The sequence below is a fragment of the Phodopus roborovskii genome, unplaced genomic scaffold (assembly GCF_943737965.1).
Source record: "Phodopus roborovskii unplaced genomic scaffold, PHOROB, whole genome shotgun sequence".
Taxonomy (NCBI): domain Eukaryota; kingdom Metazoa; phylum Chordata; class Mammalia; order Rodentia; family Cricetidae; genus Phodopus; species Phodopus roborovskii.
In genome coordinates, this window is record NW_026125052.1 from 12,658,634 (window position 1) to 12,671,925 (window position 13,292).

Consider the following 13,292-nt stretch of genomic DNA (forward strand, 5'->3'; position numbering starts at 1 on the left):
TTACTCGTGTGTGTTTGCCTGAAGACCCAAGATCATGAGAGCTGGCTGCTATTTGAGGACAATCGGGATCCCAAGGTTTTAGTCCTTAGCTTGGACTGTGTGGTGGCTTGTCTTTAATCCAATTACTCAGGAGGCAGAGGCAAGTAGATTTCTTTGAGTTCTGGCTAGTCTGGTCTACACAGTAAGTTCCAGGCCAGCCAGGATTACACAGTGAAGCACTAACTGTCTAAGAAATCTAAACAGTAACACAACGCTATCTCACCAAGAGATAGCATCTTTTGTGAGGCAGTACCCACTTCTTGCCCACTTGGGGCCAGCAAACCAGCTGGGGACACAGGGAGATGCCCGCCCTTCGGGTCATTCCTGAAAGGTTAAACTGTTTTGGTGATTATGTTTTTGGCTTTTGGGTTCGGTTCCTTTCCTTGACTTATCCCATGCAACATAAAAAGCATTCCAAGCCCAAAGATACTTTATTGGGGGGGTGGGGCTCCTGCCACAAGGGAAATGCCTGAGGAGGGCAAGCACGCACTCGGGCTGCAGGCTACTTTGTGCTTCTTTTGGTTGCAGGTTTTGTCATGCTGGGGGCTGCAGACAGAGAGGTCTTGGAGGCTGTGGCTGCCGGAGCCCCCTTCCTTGCCCGGACAGAGCCTTTTTGGCTTGTGGGAACTGATTTCTTAGTAGAAGCGGTGGTCTGGGTTGAGGAGGTGGCCTTAGGGGCTGGCTCCTTCTCAGACTCTGCTGTGACAGCAGGGCTGCAGTCCCCAGCCATGGGCACTGCAGGCAGGAGGGGCAGGTCAGTGAGGACAGGCTGTGTCTCCATCCTTGACAAGTGCTCTGCCAGGACTGCCTGCTGCCTTCGTTCTTGATGTTGCTGTAGTTCCTGCTCTAAGTCCTTGAAGAATCCTAGAGGAGGAGAGGTAGAGCAGGAGGGTCTTGGGCTCAGGGATGTCTCCGACAAACCTACTGGCATTCCTAGCAGACTAAGTATTGGGCTGGGGCTGGGAAGAACTGCAGCCCACATCCTCTGATTAGATCCTGCTGATTCCAGCCAGAGATGGGTCACTGACACTCACTAACAGGTGGCCCTGAGGCTGATGGAAAAAGTGAGCATGTAACCCCAAGGACTAAGACATGCTGGGAAGATGTCACCTTCCACCGTCCTGACTGGCACTCTGGAAACATGAAAGGGCCTGGAGTAGAGGAAAGCACAGAGCTGGAGAGACGATCACAGCAGGGCTAGCTGCCTAGCACAGTGTCATCTCCTAAGGCAATGTGAGCCTGGGGAGGCTACAAGCCGTGGAAAATAATCACCTTGCTCTGCACAGAACGGGCCATTCAGTTCCGGAAATTCCTCCTCATCTGAGGATTTATCCTCCTCATCTGAGGTCCAGCGCTCCAATATAGGCTGCTTGTCCAGGTCCAAGAGCAGAGGCAGGGCTCCTATCACCATCTTCCTGTAAGGCAGAAGAAGCAGAGATTACCCATGAGGGCATCCTTGATGTGGAGCCTGGGAGGGCATAGTGACATGTGCTTCAGTGTCCACACCTAGGTGTGTATGACCCTGAGACTAGGAGGTGGGCCTGGGGTCAGTCCCAACAGCAAAAGGCTGGCTCCTGGGAGGTGCTAGATATGGGACTGGAAAGGGACAGGCTCAGTCTAGGGGTCAGAGGGCAAGATGGATACATGAGGATTGCAGGCTGATAGTGGCTTCCTGGAGCAGTGGGTGGGGCTCACCTGGCGCGGCTCTACCCCCACTTTCAGTCCCCCTCACCTGTAGCCATTCTGGTTGGTGCAGGGGTTTCCACACAGGTTGAGGATGAGAAGGCTCTGAGGGAGCTCATCTGTGCAGTAGAAAGAATGAGTGAGGGTCTCATGCCTGCTCTGCCCTCCTCCAGAGGGAGGGAGGGAGGGAAGCAAAATCACAAGACGCTTGGAGCCAAGAGGAGGGAGGACACCACATGGGACTCATTCCATGAGCCAGGGCAGGGTCCTACCTAGCTTTAGCATTTCTATCAGGTTCTCAGAAAGGTCCAGAAACTGGAGGTACTGGAGGTCAAGGAGGTTTTCCACCTGCTTGATTTGGTTTCCTGCCAGAGACAGGAAGCTGCAGAGGAAGAGGGAGGGGCAGAGACAAGGCTGAGCTACAGGAGGGAGGAGGGAGGAAGGAGGAGGGTTATCGGGTACCCAGGCTCCCCTGTGTAGGTAGCTGACTGACAAGTGGGGACACAAAGCCTTGTGGGATGAGGAGGGCAGAGCTAGACTTCTCATCTGATAGAGAGCCAGGCTAGGAGAGCCCCAAGACCGTTCCAGGGGTGGAGCCAGTTTCTCCCCACCCACTCCGTATTCCTTTGCTGCCTTGGTGCCACTTACCGCAGGGAGGTGATGCATGACAAGTTCTCAATCCTCTGGATCTTATTCTGCAGAAGAAACCAAGGTGGGGGAACCCAGTTTAAAGTTGGCTGGGTGGGGACTCTTTTGAAGGGGGCAAAGCCCTAATTTTACCATGACTACTCTTAGCTGCAGCCATTACACTTTGAGAATGAGTGGTCACTCAACCTGACCGAGGCTGGATGCCACTACCTTGGGGAAGATGATTTGTTTTCTCCCGCCAGTGGTTACTGTGTGAACTGGGAGTTAGTCCAACGAGAAGAGCCAAAGGACCAGAGAGAGACTCAAGAGAAGGAGATCGGGGGCCAATAGGGAAATGGAAAAGGCCTCATTGGTGGCCTGTAAACCCACAGGGAACAATGACTGTGTATAGCTGATTCACGAGGTTTGTATAGAAGTTTAAGGGCACTGGGCAGTGGTGGCACACACCTTTAATTCCAGCACTGGGATACTTTTGCTTCAGCCTCCTGGGTGCTCTAGAGACTGCCACATGCCACTATCCCCAACTGGAATGCTGACTCAAGAGCATGTTCAGGAGCTCTTGGTGGGATTGGGGTAGGAAATCAGTCTTTTTGTTTGTTTGGTTTGTTTTTTCAAGACAGGGTTTCTCTGTGTAGCCTGGCTGTCATGATACTTGTTTTGTACACCAGTCAGGCCTCGGACTCATAGAGATCCGATTGCCTCAACCTTCCAAGTGCTGGGATTAAAGGTGTGCGGCACCACCGCTGGGCCAGAAATCAATCTTTCAATTCAAGAGGATTCCTGATTCATTGGGGAATGTTTCGCTTACCTAAACACCAGAAATGCAAAAAGATGAGCTGTTCGTTGGTTTTCAGGTTAGACAGACTAGGTTCACAGCAGGGAGAGGACAGGAGGCATTGGGGGGGGGGGGTAGTGCAAGGTCTTACCGACTGCAGGTAGAGGCTGTGAATATTCCGGAGGCCCTCTAAATTCCTGATAGAAGTAATCCCTTCCCGATCCAGGCGGACGGTCTCCAGTTCATCAAGGGTACGAACCCTGGAGGGTGAGCAAAATGGTGCACTAGGGTTCACACCTGTGGCCTCTTAGTGGATGATGGGAGGGGAGAAGAGAAGACATGTCCCTGGAAAGGGAGAGGGCTGAATGGTTTTGATGAGATGTCACAAACAGCTCCTTGACCCAGGGAGTGGTGTCTAGGTCCTGAGACTGGCTAGTCTCAGGCACGTGGTTCTCCGAGGAGTTGCGTGAAAAGCTGCCAAGGGGCCCTCTGGATAACTGGTGGGTGGCTGCTCATAGCTCCTGGAGATTCGGAACAAAAGAGGCCTTCCTTGATCAGTTTGGATGGTGGAGGCAGGGTGGGGATAGATGCAGCAATACTCTCTTCTGGAAGGAGCTTTCTCATTCCCTTGTGAGTCACAGATGGAGGGGAAATCGGTTGTTCCATCCATATGTGTCTGGTTTCCAAATTTACTGAGTATCCTCCAGACAAAGGACATGGGTCCTTGACCATGATCAGGGACGCCAGCCAAGAGGATGCCAGAGGTTGGTACCAGAAATGAAAGTGGGTGCATGGGCTATGTACAACTCCAGAGTGGAGGAATCAGCAGCAACTTCCCAGAGGAGGTGACTAATGTGTAGGCAAGTGGGAGAGGGATGGGGACAAGACATTGGAGCAGAACAAATAGTACATGCATGTGCTAATCCAGCCTGTCTTGAACTTGAATGTACCTGTGGATCCTTTGTGTACTGGAAGATGAAGATCCTAATTCAGTATGTTTGAGATGAGTACCTTTTTTTTCTCTCTCTCTTAAAGCCAGGGCTTCTTGTAGCTCAAGGTGGCCTCAGACTCACTCTGTAGCTCAGGAGGTCATAAACTTCTCATTATCCTGCCTCTACCTCTTGGGATTACACCAAGGCCAGTTTTATGTGGTGCTTAGCACTCTGCCAAGTGAGCGAATCCCCAGTGAACTGTCTTTGTTTCTAACAAGCTCTCAGGTGACATCAAGCTGCACTCACTTTTGAGTAACAAGGGGCAAGAACTTGGTGTGAGAAATTGCATATTTTTAGGTGTGGCTGGAAATGTTTCGGTTCATGCTGTTTGGGTTTTATTCTTGATGTAACAGGTTGCTGAGGAAGTTTCTACCAGGAAGTAATTAGATTTATAATCTATAAAGATCAATTGGGCAACCACAGTGTGGGGAAGGGCAGACCAAGAACTCAACAGAGAATTTCTGAGTTTGCTAGAGCATTCTCTAAGGCAGCTGAAGATGATGTAAAAGGGAACCTTTTTGTTTGTTTGTGTGTTTTGTTTTTCGAGACAGGGTTTCTCTGTATTGCTTTGGAGCCTGTCCTGGAAGTCGCTCTGTAGACCAGGCTGGCCTCGAAAAAAGAACCATCTTTAAGAAGGAAAAATCATACAGAGAAATCCTGTCTCGAAAAACAAAACAAACAAAAAAAAAACCCAAGACAAAAACAAAAACAACAAAACAAAAGAAAGAAAGAAAGGAAGAAAGGAAGGAAGGAAGGAAGAAAGAAAGGAAAACTCAACTGGGAAGTACTATTGATTGGAGTGTAACTACTGAGACAAACGAGTTACAAAATCATATAGCTCACAAACTGAACATCTGTGATACCTGTGCTACAGTTTTCTACCTTTCCCTTGCCTTTTCCTCCACTCACATCTTTTCTGACAGGTCTTCATCCTCAGGGAAGGTCAAGTTCCTCTTGGTGATAAGGGCTTCAGTAATGGGGACTTCCCCTTCCTCGGTACTCTGGGCAGCATTCTTAGCTGTGAAAAGACGGGTCCCTTTGTCACTTCTCTTTATTCCTGGAGACCTGACCTTCCTGTCGTCCACTTGTTCTAGCCATCAACTCACCTTTCTGCTCATCTCCTGGCATGACCTAAAACAAATAGCGGCTGCTTGAGGCAGGAGATGGACGAAGAGGAACAAAGAGGCTTAGCCGGCCGGTTGGGGTGAGGGAACCCAGGTTGGAGGGAGACTTAGGAGACTAGGACAGTGTTGATTCAGAGCCAATTGTTCGGGGTGTGGTGGAAGACAGGTGCAAATGGGAGCGAAGGATCTGGAGTCAGAAGTGTGTGGTGTGGCTTTACTGGTCGCAAACTGAAAGGACCGGAAGATTGAGAAGAACGGTTCCTTGAAGGCTCGCGTCGTTGCTAGGAGACTGGACGCCAGGTCCGACGGAACCGTAGGAGTGGGGGCGGGCACCACACTACGTGTGGGATAGACGCTCCTTCCGGTGGCTCTCCGGCTATTTCCTGCCCTGGGTTTCCTTGCTGCCCCCACAATCCTTAGCTCCTTCCGTCCGCTCGCAGCGCTCGTGGGAACTTCCTGTAGCGATGGCTGCGGCGGTGGCGGGGATGCTTCGAGGGGGTCTCCCGCCCCGGGCGGGTAAGGAGCGGCCGAGGGCCCCACCGCGCACAGGCCGGCGCTCTCTAGCCCTCGCCTCCCTTTCCCCTGACCTTTCCCGTAATCTGACCGCTCTCGGTGACCCTGCCACTAGCCGGATCTCTGATTTGACTGGTCCAGTTCCCTGTGACATCCCGTTTTACCCCCATACACACTCTGGTAATGACAGCAACGGTGTCGCCACCAAGGCCTGTTTCAGCTTTGGACTTTTCTAATCCTTCTCTTAGTTCTTGCCCCCGACCCCGGAGAGCCCTTGCTGGGATTTTAAGATGTCTTAAGGCCAACCTAAACGTAGCGTCCTCAGGTCTTCTCTCACAGCCCTCTCTTTATAAAGCAGCTTCCTCAGTGAAATCTTTTGCTTGTATCCTGTTTATTGACACCCCTGCTTGGTCAGTTCACAGTCTAGTTTTGCGTTTTCCCATGCGCCTGTCTCGTCTGTTAAACTCCGTGGAGGGCAGCACCGTGTCTATTCATCTTAGGTACTAAGCGCTATGGCGCCTGACGTTAGTAGATTTGACACCGTGGGTATTGCTTCACACTTACTGTCTCATTTGAGTCTTACAGCAAAAGCACCTTGGGAGGAAGGCATTATCCACCCCTCTTTACAGACAAGCACATTGAAATCTGGACAGGGCAAGAATAACAGTAACAGCCTGCAGAGCAGGGCTTAAAATCTAGTTCCATCCCATTCCAAAGATACTCTTAACAGGTCTTGGGCTATTAACCATAAAATCTCTCACCCTGATAACCCTCCATACTCTCTAAGAGTCTTCTAGCTGACCCTTTTCTTGCTGTACCTGGAAACTACAGGGCTAAGATGCAAGAGTCGCTTTGGCTCAGAGCTTTGGAGTGTTTCCTCGGTTTCTGAGAGGGACTTTCAAGTTTTTCTTGTCATCAAGAATGAACCATTGGGCACACAAAGGTCAAAGGACAATTTGCATGAACCTTTTCTCTACCGGAGAGTGGGCTGGGGTGGGGGGGGTTGAGTCCAAGTCATTAGCCTTAGTGGTAAGTGCATTTACTGTACTGGATGAATCATCTCCCAGGCCCTTAATTTTGCTTTTTGAGTCAGGATCTCATGTTGCCGACGTTGGCCTTGAACTCCTGATCCTTCTGCTTCTGCTTCCTCGGAGCTTGGATTACAAGTGTTCATCACATATGTGACCTGAAGAAAGACTTGAGAGAGTTGTGAGGGTGGTGTACTGTGTTTTTCCTCCCTCACTTCAAATCATAGGAGCAGGCCTTTAGAGCCAGGCAATATCACCAGAAGGACTTATTTAAACACAGCTTGCTGGACTCTGCCCCAGAGACTCTGCTTTTTGAAGGCGTCAGAATATGTATTTCTAACAAGCTCCCAGATGAAGCTGATGTTGGTGGCTTGATCCAGGTGTTTCCTGTTCTTCAAGAACTGCTGCTAAGACCAAGAACGAGCCTGTCAGAGTGTTGTTTCCTTTTTTCATTTGCTCCTTTTGCTTGCTTGCTGGGGATGGAACCTAGGGCTTGGCGCTTCTTAGACCAGTTCTGTACCTTTTAGCTGCAGTCCCAGCCCCTGATGATAGGTTTATGATTAAAATCTTACTGGAGTATAGTCTCATCTGTTTACATATTATTGGTGGCCGCACTGGTTTTTGTTTGTTTGATTGGTTGGTTTTTTGTACATCTTGTTTATCTTGGGACTGGGTCTCACTGTATCCTCAGCTGACTTGGAATTCAAAGAGATCTATCCACCTGCTTCTGCCTCCTGAGTGCTGGGATCAAAGGAGTGTGCCACTACTGCCCAGTAAAATAAATAAATTTTATATATGTGTATATATATGCATATATATAATTCTTTAAAATTCTAGCACTGCACATAAGGACTTGTAGAGGGATGGGTCTGTGGTCCACTTGGTAGAGTGCTTGCCTAGCATGTACGGAAGCCCTGCATTTAATCCCCAACACAATTAAACCAGACATAGAAGCAAACACCTTTAATCCTAAACTCATCAGGTAGGTGGAGTGGGCAGATCAGGTCATCTTCAGTTACATGGTGAGTTCAAGGCAGGCTGGGCTATGAGACTCTGTCTAAAAACAACAAAAAACCAGCAATAGTAACAAACCTAGAAAAAGAGTCTTAAGGGATTGATGCACTCCTAAGGTCACCCACTAAAAGCAGAAGAGACTTTTTGTGCTGTGTCTAGTTTTTCGAGCCATGTCTTTGTGGGGTAGGGATGTTCTTTTTGTCCACTGGAGATAAGCTAGGTCCTCTAAGACGCTGTATCTTACTATGTTACCATCTCCCCTTCCAGCTTGGCTGCCCACCCTCCAGACTGTGCGCCATGGCTCCAAGGCTGTGACCCGCCACCGTCGTGTCATGCACTTTGAGCGGCAGAAGCTAATGGCTTTAACTGTGTATATTCCTCCCAAACCTGCCATCAACCCTAGATGCCTCCCACCCCCTCCCAAACCCCCCAAGGAGGTAAGGAGACTTGGTGTATGTTACTTGGTGGTAGGCTGGTAAAGCTCGACTCTTAAGCCATGAGGGTTCCTCACGTCATTAGTTCACTTTCTCAGGTTGAACCCTGTGCGTTTGTTTATTAGTATGTGTGTATATTATTACATTGTGTGTTTATTAATATGTGTGTGTATTTATTATGTGTATGTGAATGTGGGTACACACTTGCCACTGCTCATGTGTGGAGATCAGAGGGCAACTTTGAGGAATCAGCTGTCTCTCCACCATGTAATCTCTTGTTTCTGCCATGCTACATAGTCCATACTGCCCGTGAGCTTCTGGTGAGACAGGTTGTCCTGTCTCTGCCTCCTCATCTCACTGAGTGCAGATGTAAGCAACATTAGGCCTTTTTATGTGAGTTCTGGGGATTGAATTTAGATTGTCCAGCTTGCATAGCAGCTGGCTCTTACTCTCTGAGCCATCTCATCTACCCCAGATTCTTTATAATAAAATATGTACTTGCTTCAGTATTGACAATGGGCTCCGAATTCCTGGGCTGTCTGCATTGTCTTTATTTTTATCTGTGTCCAAAAACATATGTGAAAGTCTGCAAGCAGGTATGGGGAATTTCATGTCTTTCTTTCTTTCTTTCTTCCTTTCTTCCTTCCTTTCTTTCTTTCTTTCTTTCTTTCTTTCTTTCTTTCTTTCTGAGATGGAAAGTCTTAAGACCAAGCTTTTCTGGAACTCCTGAATTCAAGTGATCTAGATGCTGAGATTGCAGGGGTTAAGGTGCCACACCCTGCTCTTTACTGTTTTAAAAGGAGCTGAAGCTTCCATGTTCCTCCAAGGGATGATGGAAGTGTTTAGTCTTTTGAAAAGAACAGGAAGAAGCTGGGTGTGGTGTCCCAAGCCTATAATCTTCCCATTTAGGAGGTAGAAGCTGGAGGATCAGTTGTTGAGGGCAGGCCTTGGCCGTATATGGAGTTCAAGGCCAGTTCACACTATATGACAAGCTGTGTTGAAAGGACTGGACAGACTGGCACATACCTGTAATCCCAGCACTCAGAAGGCTGAAGCAAGAAGATTGTTTATGAGTTCAAGGTTAGCGCCTGCCGTTGTTAGCACACACCTTTAATCCCAGCACTCGGGAGGCAGAGGCAGGTGAATCTCTGGTCTACAGAGCTAGTTCCAGGACAGGTTCCAAAGCCACAGAGAAATCCTGTCTCAAACAAACAAACAGACTAGCATGGTCTGTACAGTGAGTTCTAGAACTATAATGAGACCCTGTCTTTAAAGAAAGGCGAGGAGGGCGGGGAGGGGCTGGAGAAATGGCTCAGCTGTTCCTTGTTCACACAGAGGTGGGGTCCTCAGCACCCATATAGTAACTCACAACTGTGTGTAATGCAAGTGCCTCGGGATCCAGTGCCCTGTCCTGGCCTCCTAGAGCACTGCATGTATGGGGTACAGACACACATGTAGGCAAAATACTAGTAGACATAAATTAAAGAAAAAGGAAGGCTTGGGGTGGCAAGGTAAAGACACCTGCTACCCAGCCTAGGTTCTAGGGGCTGAACTCATTTCATCTAGCTTGGTGTCTGGTGCCTTTACTCACTGAGCCATCTACTAGCCTCCCATCATATATTTTAAATTGGTAAAATAAGCTGGGCAGCGATGGCATACATGTTTGATCTTAGCACTTGGGAAGCAGAGGCAGGTAGATCTCTGAGTTCAAGGCTAGCATGGTCTACAGAGTGAGTGTCAAGCCATCCAGGGCTACACAGAAAAGCCTTGTCTAGAAAAACAACAAAAATAATAAAATTGGTAAAATAATTCATGATAATTGAAAGTAATTGTGTGTGTGTGTGTGTGGTACTGGGAATTGAACCTAGTTTATTGCACATTCTTGACAAATGTTTTGCTACCAAGCTCTATCCCAAGCCTTTATTTTATCCTTTGTTTTGAGACCGTCTCATTAAGTTTCAAAATTTAGCCTTACACGCACTCCACGTTTTAAGCCTAAATTTTTGGTTCTCCTGCCTCAGCCTCCTGAGTAGCTGGAAGTAGTTTTACAGGGTTGTATCACTACAGCCTGTAATCGAAGTAATCCCTGCCAAGGCCTCAGGAGAAGGGCAGGTGCCCTCAGGTTTGCAGACTGCTCTGAAGCCCGCAGGTTTCCGGTGGGAGCAGAAAGCTCAGGCGGGAGGTGTCCACGTTGTCGGAGTCGGGCCCAGCTGCCCAACTCTTTCTCCTGCCTGTTACACTTCTGGCATCTGTGCCTATGTGGGGAAGGGAGGGGACCAGGAAACCTTCCTATCTCCTCAGCCATCCTGTCCTGCCACAGGAGTCCGGCCTTATCCATCTCCTGCATCGGGATATAGTAGCAGTTTTTCGTGACAACCGAATGATAGCTGTCTGCCAGAACGTGGCCATGAGTGCAGAGGACAAACTTCTCCTGCGCCACAGGTTGCGGAAACACAACATCTTGATAAAAGTCTTCCCCAACCAGGTAGGGTCCTCCTGGCTCAGGCCTGCTTCCTCCCACGCCGGCTGAGTGGACCTGGGCTCTGCCCCTCCCACAGGCAGGCTACTTCTGGCTTCTGTGGTAGTCAGCCTAGACAGGCCGCCCTAGTTTGGTGCCTATTTGTAGGGATTGAGGACACACTGAGGTGGTACTTTCAGCTTGGTCGAACCTGTGCCTAAGGTGTATGGCTTTTTCCTCCTCTTGTCCCTCATGAGCCACTCTTTCCTGTAATCCCAGGTCCTGAAGCCTTTTCTAGAAGATTCGAAATACCAAAACCTGCTCCCCCTTTTTATTGGGCACAATATGCTGCTGGTCAGTGCAGAGCCCAAGGTCAAGGAAATGGTGCGGATCTTAAAGAGTGTTCCTTTCCTGCCGCTTCTGGGTGAGTGGGCAGCCCTGCAGTTAGGGCCGGGTGCAGCAGGTGGGTGGCACAGAACCTCTGGTGGATGAGGCCTGAGTCATCGTGTTCTGGGGACTGACTATCACTCAGCACCTGTGCTGTGTCACATCAGTTCTATACTGGAGGTAAGAGCACAGGGGCGTCTCCCAGTGCAAAGAGGAGAGAGGACGTTATGATAAAACACCGGGGGGGGGGGGTAGGTTTGTCGGTGACCGAGGTGGGGGACAAACGTGCCAGTCTAACAGAGCTTAGTAAGGAAAGGGGAAAGGGGTGGAGGGAGACAGGACAGAAGAGAAGAAGGACAGGAAAAGTCCCATTTGTCCCAGGGGAACAGCGGGAAGAGAGCATAAGTGGGCGGGGGTCTTTCTTTTAAAGGGGTCCTTTGCACCTGCATGTAGAGTAGTAGTCGTCATGGAACCCTGGGCTGACTGCATTCTGCCAGGTAATGGGCAGGCATCGGTATCTCTTGGACCAGCAGTATGGCTCACAGGTTAAGGTCCTGCTGAGTTCACTTGCCGTGACCCCCAAAGTAGGAGGAGAGAACTGAGTACTGGCAGTCGTTTGTGGTGTGTGCCTGTCCCCCAGTAAATAAACCATTAAAAATAAGAAAACAAATATCCCAAATAAAGAGGGGTGAGAGCCAGTGCCTTGACCAGTCTGTTTTGGGGTTCGTTCTGTAGAGGAGGCTGCCTGTGTCCCCAGAAAAATTCAGATTTCCCAAGAATCTATTTATAGTCACACACACCCTTTACACTCCAGGATTTCCTTTCCCTAGGACTTCATTGCAAAGTGCACAGAGCATGCCACATGCTGTCCTCGGTTTGTAAGTCTGTAGTTGAGTGGTGTTAGACACATGCGTGGTGTTGTGCAGGTGGCACCTCTGTCCAGCTCCATTACTGTGCCTGGGCCATTGAAATGGCAGCTTCATTTCTTCACTCCAAGAGCCTGTCTTCAAAGATGTTTTGGAGTCACTGACTTTAGGGTTTTTGAGACTAGGTGTGTGTTTTATTGGGAAAAGAGAGGAGAGGGGACTGATGCCCAGCATGGGAATGGGATGAGGTACAAGTGTGACTCTGATTTTAGGGCCAGCTGGGAGGGGAGAAGGGCCCTAGAGCCCAGGTTCATGGGTTGGGATGATGCCTCTCAAGAAGAAGGGCATTTGCAGGGAGCCCAGCTGACCCTACGTTCTTCCAGGTGGCTGTGTGGATGACACCATCCTCAGCAGGCAGGGGTTCGTAGAGTATGCCAAGCTGCCCAGCCTGAGCCTGCTGCAAGGGGAACTCGTGGGAGGACTTACTGGCCTCATGGCCCAGACCCGCTACCTGCTTCAGCGCCAGCCGGCCCAGCTGACTTCCCTGTTGGATCAGTATATCAAACAGCAACAGGAGGGAGAGGAGGCAGAGGAGGCAGAGCCTGCCACGTCAGTCAGTAGGAAGCCGTCCCCTGACCCGACTCCAGATTCCTAGCCCACTTGTTTTACCCAGTTCTGCCCATAAATACACTCTGTCCCTGCTGTCTGTGTTGTTGTCTAGCAGAGGTCTGAAAGAATTGGGCATGTGACTTGGCTCTCATTCACAATGACCTCCTTGGGGACACAGAGAAACTCCATTTCAAATGGAGGCTTCCCATTGTCTTCAGTCCACTGTCTTGTCCTGTCACAGCGAGGGGCCTAGCAGGAACAGTCCCCTTCAGTTTTCCAGGTCCACAGCAGAAAGCTTGGAGATTGTCTTGTGGGGCCTTGTCATCCACTGCTCCTGCTCTGTGTCTTCCCAGCCTACTCTCTCGGTTCCTCCGCATGCCACGATGGACCTTGTGAATGGCACTAAGTCGTGTGCCGAGTGCCATACTAAACACAGATGCCAGCTCCTTTACCTCTTACCGCTTAGGAAAGGGCAGAGTTGGAAGTCCTGGTTAGGGCCTTGAGCTTGATTCTCAGAAGTCTCAAGTTTCCATAGTAGAGCTTCTTCATAAAGTTACCCAGGAGTGGGTTCTGGTTGGGCTCTGAGGTTCCTGTTCCACCCTGGGATGGCTGGGTTGTAGAAGGAGTAGGAAAGTTATTTGTTAGAAAAATAAAACACATTTTATGGACTCTTGTTTTGTCATGTTTTTTTTAAAGATGTAAAGCTGTGCCTACGTTTATAT

The 13,292-nt window shown here is 49.5% G+C and overlaps 2 protein-coding genes across 2 annotated transcripts; one reads left to right on the forward strand and one right to left on the reverse strand.

Moving 5' to 3' along the window:
- Positions 1 to 514: 514 nt before the first annotated feature.
- Lrrc46 (leucine rich repeat containing 46) lies at positions 515 to 5,265 on the reverse strand. Its single transcript, XM_051182817.1, has 8 exons — positions 5,244 to 5,265; positions 5,047 to 5,155; positions 3,297 to 3,405; positions 2,371 to 2,417; positions 1,995 to 2,104; positions 1,772 to 1,841; positions 1,312 to 1,454; positions 515 to 903 (listed from the first exon to the last, which is right to left on the reverse strand). The coding sequence occupies exons 1-8, from the start codon at positions 5,263 to 5,265 to the stop codon at positions 542 to 544; spliced, it is 972 nt and encodes a 323-aa protein (XP_051038774.1). The 3' UTR covers positions 515 to 541.
- A 367-nt stretch (positions 5,266 to 5,632) lies between these two features.
- On the forward strand, positions 5,633 to 13,238 carry Mrpl10 (mitochondrial ribosomal protein L10). Its single transcript, XM_051175277.1, has 5 exons — positions 5,633 to 5,777; positions 8,084 to 8,253; positions 10,571 to 10,735; positions 10,988 to 11,132; positions 12,345 to 13,238. The coding sequence occupies exons 1-5, from the start codon at positions 5,726 to 5,728 to the stop codon at positions 12,614 to 12,616; spliced, it is 804 nt and encodes a 267-aa protein (XP_051031234.1). The 5' UTR covers positions 5,633 to 5,725; the 3' UTR covers positions 12,617 to 13,238.
- The last annotated feature ends 54 nt before the right edge of the window (positions 13,239 to 13,292 follow it).

Coding starts and splice junctions, on each gene's coding strand:
- Lrrc46 (XM_051182817.1), bottom strand. CDS start 5,265: ATGCCAGGAGATGAGCAGAAAG. Junction 3,406..5,046: donor GAAGACCTGTCAGAAAAGAT/GTGAGTGGAGGA, acceptor CTCACCCTCCAG/GGTTCGTACCCTTGATGAAC. Junction 2,418..3,296: donor ACAGCCTCTACCTGCAGTCG/GTAAGACCTTGC, acceptor TTTCTTCTGCAG/AATAAGATCCAGAGGATTGA.
- Mrpl10 (XM_051175277.1), top strand. CDS start 5,726: ATGGCTGCGGCGGTGGCGGGGATGCTTCGAGGGGGTCTCCCGCCCCGG. Junction 5,778..8,083: donor GGGTCTCCCGCCCCGGGCGG/GTAAGGAGCGGC, acceptor CTCCCCTTCCAG/CTTGGCTGCCCACCCTCCAG. Junction 10,736..10,987: donor TAAAAGTCTTCCCCAACCAG/GTAGGGTCCTCC, acceptor CTGTAATCCCAG/GTCCTGAAGCCTTTTCTAGA.